Genomic DNA, 8,586 nt, shown 5'->3' with positions numbered 1-8,586 from the left:
CCATCACAGTCTAAACTGGGCGTAATGTCAATTTCATTAACAAGCGAGGCTGGGGACACACACACACATGCAGTAGGTGCATGTGCATATAGGCGTCCTCAAACACACACATGTGCACATACACACACATGAGCCTGCCCATACACACACACACACACACACACACACACACACACACACACACACACACACACACACACCCACACACACACACAGACGTGCACACACGCACGCACGCACGCACACACACACACACACACACACAAAACACACATAAATCCACACACATCTCCGGGCTTAGTGCGATGGTGTGAAAATATGTGAGTGTAAATGAGATGCAGACAGCCTCACAGCAGAGTCCCTGACAGAAATAGGAGAGAGAGCGGGAGAGTGATAGCTAGAGAGAGAGCGAGAAAGAGCGAGAGAGACAGAGACAGAGACAGACAGACAGACAGACAGACAGACAGACAGACAGACAGACAGACAGACAGACAGACAGACAGACAGAAAGAGCGAGAGAGAAAGAGACAGACAGACAGACAGACAGACAGACAGACAGACAGACAGACAGACAGACAGACAGGATATGGCTCAGTTCTGAATAGCTAAGCTGAGGTTTGAAGAAAAGAAGCAAGTCATGTTTAGCCTTCTGTGCATACCAGTCATCTCTGAATAATGGACAGTGAAAATAACGGACTCCTTTTGGTTCTCCCTTTATTTATTTTTAGGACTGAAATAAAGTGTACTTTTACTTGCTTTTGTTCTTTTTAAAACTTAACAGAAACAATTTGGAAATTCCAGGTAAATAGACACTGAAACTGGATCGTAAAAATAGAGCGTTGCTATTGTGCATTGAAAGTACATACAAGCAGTAATAAAGCTAACTCAACAAGCCCCAGATAATGAATGAGAGAGCTTAACACTTTGTTGATGACATCAGAGCAGATGGGTCTGACATAAACGTTTGGCACTCAGAACAGAACAAGGAGTATAAACGCTGGGTGGTGAATGGTGACATAATGACAGTATCACATTCATATTTACAATCTGATCCATGGTGAAAATACTGCCAGTTGTTATGATGAATTAGGATTAATGCAAAATTGATATGAATCACATTGCATTTTATTCACTATTTTAAAAAATCCCAAAAGAAATCATTAAAAAAACCTTCCAGCTTTTCACCCAAATCAAACAAATGTCAAATAAATTGCTTAAGAAAAAAAGTAAGCTTATAATAAATAGGTAATTAAATAAATACTAGAAAACACAAAGATACGGATACTCAAGGTAGTTATTGTTCTGTTAAAATATTAATTCTGAAACATGAATCCTACTTGTACAGCTGCTAGTCTACTACATTCAAAATCCTCTGAATTGAAATGACATCAACCCATTTGACTAACTTCCACCCGAAAATATACAAGTTCCTCGTACACAAATTGTTCACAGTTGCTGGAAAATCTACCGAGGGAAAAAAAGGCATGATCAATACGGTTTTTATAATCAGGTTTCTAAATTATTGTGGGCTGTGTGCTTCCTGAATAGAACAAAACGTTTTATTTCAGTACTGTGTATGTAAAAATCTACAAAAAAACATGTCTAGTTCGATCTAAATGTAATAACACTAAACCTTGTAAGACCACATTACTAATGATACTCTCAAAAACCTCAAAACATGTTAGTCTGATAAGGACAATCTAGTGAGAATTTCAGGGAATCTTGTTATGTTCAGTTCTCCAACGCTTCTCACACACACATCTCTCACCTCTCTCTCTCTCTCTTTCGCTCTCTCGCACAGGCACGCACACACATAACACAAGGCGGTGGTCCTCACTGATAACGTCATAGGGAGATTAATTTTTACTGCAAATGAGTCACAATCGCTGCCACCTAAACAGACATTTGGAGCGTTACCCACAATACCTCATAGTCAACTCCACCAAGTAAACAACACTTTTCCCCCCCATCTCCATCCCCTCTTCCATCTGGAAATCCCATATTCCCTTCTACCTTTATCACCCCTTCCTAAACCCTTTCCATCTGGAAATCCCATATTCCCTTCTACCTTTATCACCCCTTCCTAAACCCTTTCCATCTGGAAATCCCATATTCCCTTCTACCTTTATCACCCCTTCCTAAACCCTTTCCATCTGGAAATCCCATATTCCCTTCTACCTTTATCACCCCTTCCTAAACCCTTTCCATCTGGAAATCCCATATTCCCTTCTACCTTTATCACCCCTTCCTAAACCCTTTCCATCTGGAAATCCCATATTCCCTTCTACCTTTATCACCCCTTCCTAAACCCTTTCCATCTGGAAATCCCATATTCCCATCTACCTTTATCACCCCTTCCTAAACCCTTTCCATCTGGAAATCCCATATTCCCTTCTACCTTTATCACCCCTTCCTAAACCCTTTCCATCTGGAAATCCCATATTCCCTTCTACCTTTATCAACCCTTCCTAAACCCTTTCCATCTGGAAATCCCATATTCCCTTCTACCTTTATCACCCCTTCCTAAACCCTTTCCATCTGGAAATCCCATATTCCCTTCTACCTTTATCAACCCTTCCTAAACCCTTTCCATCTGGAAATCCCATATTCCCTTCTACCTTTATCACCCCTTCCTAAACCCTTTCCATCTGGAAATCCCATATTCCCTTCTACCTTTATCAACCCTTCCTAAACCCTTTCCATCTGGAAATCCCATATTCCCTTCTACCTTTATCACCCCTTCCTAAACCCTTTCCATCTGGAAATCCCATATTCCCTTCTACCTTTATCACCCCTTCCTAAACCCTTTCCATCTGGAAATCCCATATTCCCTTCTACCTTTATCACCCCTTCCTAAACCCTTTCCATCTGGAAATCCCATATTCCCTTCTACCTTTATCACCCCTTCCTAAACCCTTTCCATCTGGAAATCCCATATTCCCTTCTACCTTTATCACCCCTTCCTAAACCCTTTCCATCTGGAAATCCCATATTCCCTTCTACCTTTATCACCCCTTCCTAAACCCTTTCCATCTGGAAATCCCATATTCCCTTCTACCTTTATCACCCCTTCCTAAACCCTTTCCATCTGGAAATCCCATATTCCCTTCTACCTTTATCACCCCTTCCTAAACCCTTTCCATCTGGAAATCCCTCCATCCCTCACTCCTTCCAACGACTCGCCTCCTCTTTGGCCCTCTCGGCTTGCTTCAGGGCGTTGATGACGGGGAACCATGGTGACGGGGGCAGCTCGGGGATGATGCCGCCGGCGGCGGTCCTCTTGTCCTGGTTGAGGTGACCCAGGGCGGTGTAGAGACTGCTGGAGCGGGGGGGCGCGGCTGGGTCCTCCTGCTGCTGGGTCCTCCTGCTGCTGGGTCCTCCTGCTGCTGGGTCCTCCTGCTGCTGCTGCTCTGTGTAGTGCCAGGGCTCCGGGACTGCTGCTGGGGTGCAGTGCTTGTGCTGCATGGGGAAGACGAGAGAGGATGGTTGGTGTCAATTTTATTATTTACTTCAGGATGTGCAAAACGTTCCATTTTAAATCACTTCCTGAATTGAGTGAATAGAAAGTGACCCCCGACCCTGTAAGAGACAGGAAGGAGCCAGGAGGCAGAAGGGTCAGTGAAGAGGGTGTGCAATGTGATGACGTATGATACTGTTGCCTCTATTTACGGTTAGGAACATCAGGGATTCTGGTCATCATAATGGGTTGTGGAAGGACTCGGCAAATGATGAGGGAAAGTCACATGTTACTGCCGTACCCTTCACTGAAACGACTTATTACAAGTGAGTCACACAGCGTCTTATTCCACAGCGTGGGCGAGCATGAGTAAGGTTCTTTCAGGGAAATTATTTTTCATATTCAAACTTAGACGTGCCAGCTTCGTCTCATTAGATATGACACCTGCGTTGCCATCCTTAGATAAATTAAAGGGACGCCACCTCCAATTTGCTAAGCTCTGACAGGAGAAGCTTCAAGTGAGTTTTCCTTAAGAGCGTTTTCCATTGAGTGGCATCGGCCTACTGAACAAACCCCTGAGGGAAATCCAAGGCTTCTTGACAGACTACCTGACCTTCCATCAGTATTGTGAGAAATGACCTCTCACAACAGCCTTGGCTGCCTACGCTCTGCTAAACGGAAGACAACGCCACAACACCCTCCGTTTGACTCTCCTTTTCCCTGCCCCTTTTCATGTCTCCAACGACACATTAGCCGTGGAAAAACGCTGCGAGCTACACTGTACCCGTCTACATCAAACGCCTTTGCCGGGAAGGCCCCGTTGCCCATCTCCCTCCTCTCGTCTTCAGCCTTTAATCACAGTTTAGTCACGCTCAGCCTTAATGAAAGGCCCCTCTCTGATTCACGGGCGTCCCAATCTACTGCCTGACCAAAAAGCCTTGCCTCCCTCTCGCTCGTTCAAGACAGGGGGCCTTTGTAGAGAGTACCAGGCGTGGAGCGTTGCCTGAGCACACGATGCCTGGGAGGTGTCCCAGGGAGATAATGAGTTTATGTTCCCAGAGTGAAGAGACAGAAAGAGTGGGAGAGAATCCCTTAGAAGTCTCTGGTGGGAAAATGTATGAGTACTAGATGAGGTGTACAGTAAGTACGGACTATAGGAGAGGGTGTATTAGTAAGTCATTGGGACTGGATGATAACTATGTTTGTGAAGGCGATTATAAGAACTTAAATAATAGTCCTCTGTTGGTCTCTGTGAGAGAACGCTAGAGAAACAACCTCTGCTTCTTGTCTATGATTTTAATTAATGTAACCCCGAGTGGTGCAGTGGTCTAAGGCACTGCATCTCAGTGCTTGAGGTGTCACTACAGACACCCTGGTTCGCCAGGCTGTGTCACAACCCCCGTGATTGGGAGTCCAATAGGGCGGCGCACCATTGGCCCAGCGTCGTCCAGGTTTGGCCGGTGTAGGATGTCATTGCAAATAAGAATTTGTTCTTAACTGACTTGCCTAGTTAAATAAAGGTTAAATAAAAATCCGACTGGGATAGGAGGCAGTGTATGTGATGATGATGCTTTCAGTAGTCTACCTTGCCCTTGGGACGTAAGCTGTTAGGATAGAAGGTGTGTGTGTGTGTGTGTGTGTGTGTGTGTGTGTGTGTGTGTGTGTGTGTGTGTGTGTGTGTGTGTGTGTGTGTGTGTGTGTGTGTGTTAGTGATACCTACCTTGAGAACGAAGCCCTCTGGGCAGGTAAGTTGATCATACCACAGAGCCTTGTACATGACCAGCAGGACAAGACAAGCCAGGAACCCAAGGGTGATGAGGATCAAACCTGTGAGCTGGAACACACACACACGACCATGAATATCACCATTCCCAGTAGTACTTCAGTAAACATACTACTGGCCCCTAGATAAGACTTTACCTTGACCTTCTCTGATACCTCGTTGTACAGTTTTATATTCAGCTTGTTGATTCCCGGCACGTACAACTTCTTCTTTTTCTTCTGCTGCAGCTGATACTCTGTTGTGGTCTTCACGATTACCTGAGGATGAACAGCAGCATAGCACACAGAGCACTCCGAGTCAGATCGCTGGGTTGGAACTGGGCTGCTGCCTTAAATAGAACTGTAAAGTGTGTGTGTGTGTGTGTGTGTGTGTGTGTGTGTGTGTGTGTGTGTGTGTGTGTGTGTGTGTGTGTGTGTGTGTGTGTGCGCGCGTGCGTGCGTGCGTGTGTGTGTGATCTACTATGTATTCTAAGAGACTCTGAGATAGTGTGGAGTGATGCCACAGCACTCTGAATCATTGGGATAACAGGGAGGCTGGGTCAAGGCACAGTACAGGGACCAATGGCAGGCTCAGAAATGATGTAGGCTTGATGTGTGTCTAGACATGTAGTGTAATGTAATATACAGTCAGGATGTACTGAACATGTTTAATAATTGCTGCGTGCGTGCACACACACACGCACACACACACGCGCACACCCACACGCATGCACACACACACACATGCGCACACACACAAACACTCACACACACACGCACGCACACACGCACACGCACGTTGTTACCTTGTCTAGGTATGGCTGTTGCAGCTGGTTCACCTCCAGAGGGGTGATGAGGGGGATGTTATCAAAGCCATCATCCATAGACTGTTCTTTCTCCAGCTTCTCAGCCAGGTTACCGCCCAGCTTCACCATGTCTGCCTGCCTGGACGATCTGAATGGGGAAAGAAGCAGTGCAGAGGATCAGATTCTGGGTAACACAGCTCTGTTGGGTTCAAACTACTTCTCAATGACTGTCTGTCTGGACGATTTGGATCGCAATACAAACCGTGCTGAACGATTAGATGCTGGGTAACGCAACTCGGTTTGGCTTTACTGTGCAGAGGGTAAGGTACTTGGTAATGCAGCTTGGTTGTATTCCACTTAGTTGCTCCCTGTTTCCTTGTGTGGCTGAAGTTGAAGATGATGTTAAAACGATAGTGGTGGTGATGATGATGATGATGGCGAGAGCTTTATTCAAACGGCTGCATTGATATGCCCGACTGTCTTCGTCCTGCACTATCTGGGAGGTTTGTGTGTCATCGTCATTATGTCCATTTCCACAAGTAGGTCTACAGTATCTCTTTCATTCGGCAATGTGCATAGAGTTGATTATGTCCATACTGGCTGTAATTCCTCGCCATCCTGTACCGCTGTGGGAATGACTCATAACGATGATGCTAACAAGGGGGCAAAGGTCAGTTCCTCGCAGGTTCAATCATACAGACAGGTACAGGTAGGAACACAGACGAGCACGAATACATACACACAAACACACTCTCTCTAGCTATCTCTCTCTGTCTCTGTCTCTGTCTCTGTCTCTGTCTCTCTCTCACACACACACACACACACACACACACACACACACACACACACACACACACACACACACACACACACACACACACACACACACACACACACACACACACACACACACACTTCCTCCAGGTTCCATTAGCCTAGCTATTGTTGCACTGTGGAGTGAGTGGGTGGCTATAATGGCTAATGTAGTTGTCTGTACAGAACTACAGCCCACCATCTTCAGACTGTAGATGCAGCCTGCTGTAGGAGGGAGTTGTGGGTGCCATGGTGATTCAGATGACTGATTGATGCTATATCAATGCAAAATGAGCTGAGAGCCAGCTGTCAAATCTGTTCCCCCATCAGCGAAGGAATGAAACAAGGCTTAGATGAATGTGGATGGCATTATAACCAGACAAACAGTATAGTTTCCTTCATCTTTTCTAATCATATTTTTGGTCAATATTCTCTGAATATTTTGATTGGGAAGTACATTACGGAGGTGATGTGTATTAACGCGTTATAAATGCTAAAACCACATAACACAACATAAAACATAGTCTTACAAATCATAAAAATATAATGATTCCATAAACTAATAGTACCTAGACCTGTTAACCTTTTTCTTCAGGGTTCACTAATCAGGCATCTGATCTCAACTTGCTGCATTGAAAAAAACTGCGTTTGCTGCAGCAGAGATTCTACTGATAAGCACAACGGCCAGGTAGCAAACATCCCGAAAACAAACAAGACGGGGAAATGACATGACAGGTGAAACTCATCTCACATCACACGTCATGTGGTAACATACGTTTCGATAAGCACCATACATAACCTATAACCTCATGTCATGGCACAGACTGCTCGAGATGCTCTTTGCATAGGCTACAAGGGCAATGGATTCAAGAACAAACTGACATTCAAGAATTCGTTATGAAGGCTAATTTGAACACCGATACATTGTCGCAAATGACAATGTCATCTTTGAAATTGTTTAGACCATTGTGAATTTTAGCTTAATAACCCTTTCACACATTCGATTCATTTCGAGGGGCTCTCAACCGTATCAATGTGCTTGAAATATACAGCCATTATTGATACTCAAATAGACACAAAGACATAAGCAACCAATGTCGTTTTCACATCAGGCAATGTTGTTGTGACAATCGAATCATGTCATTTGCGATGTAGACTATAGGATACCGTAGGCTACGGATTCATTCACGTAAGCGCGAGCAGCCTTATCAATAAAATTGCCCACACAAACGATGACAATAAATTCCACATAGGCTATAACAAAGGGAGAAAAATGACTTACTGCGTACGAGGATGACGATCGGTAGGGTTGCGTCGCGGATGTTTACCGGTAAAGCAGAGAATGGTGAATACTGTTCGGTTACCGTGGTGATGTCTGATTCACGGCAGGATTGCGCATGTAATTCGGTACTGGTTGCATCCTCCAGAGGAAATTGGAGCCTCTATGATGCGCCTCATATTAAATGTGTCTGGGAGATGTTGGGAATAATAAAGCAAAGGGAATGAATATTTTACATATTAACTCTGATATGTTACTGTAAAGGTGAACGTTTTTAGATGGGTGGGCCTATAATTAAAAAATCAAAGGTTATTCTGTAGTGTCCCAACATAGCCTTGTCTATATGCCTACTGTATGCCACACACAGTCAGATCAACAGTTATACACTTGTTGACGAAGTTTATTTACTTCTCACAAGGGAAATATTGAATTCCACAAATTGTTCTATGCACATTTAATATCTACAAAGT

General features: G+C 44.6%; 1 protein-coding gene across 2 annotated transcripts; it reads right to left on the bottom strand.

The window, feature by feature from the left end:
• Window positions 1–697: 697 nt before the first annotated feature.
• On the bottom strand, window positions 698–8,313 carry LOC115178527 (neuronal vesicle trafficking-associated protein 1). 2 transcript variants are annotated; one of them, XM_029739774.1, is made up of 5 exons: window positions 8,120–8,313; window positions 6,025–6,172; window positions 5,378–5,497; window positions 5,178–5,291; window positions 698–3,459 (listed from the first exon to the last, which is right to left on the bottom strand). In XM_029739774.1, exons 2-5 carry the CDS (start codon window positions 6,151–6,153, stop codon window positions 3,163–3,165), a joined length of 660 nt encoding a protein of 219 aa, XP_029595634.1. In that variant the 5' UTR covers window positions 6,154–6,172; window positions 8,120–8,313; the 3' UTR covers window positions 698–3,162. The 2 variants fall into 2 exon arrangements, with proteins under 2 accessions (XP_029595634.1, XP_029595635.1); XM_029739775.1 differs by lacking the exon at window positions 8,120–8,313 and adding an exon at window positions 6,287–6,551.
• Window positions 8,314–8,586: the final 273 nt, after the last annotated feature.

Source organism: Salmo trutta, chromosome 38, assembly GCF_901001165.1.
Source record: "Salmo trutta chromosome 38, fSalTru1.1, whole genome shotgun sequence".
NCBI lineage: Eukaryota > Metazoa > Chordata > Actinopteri > Salmoniformes > Salmonidae > Salmo > Salmo trutta.
This window is presented reverse-complemented; position numbering and strand designations above follow the sequence as displayed.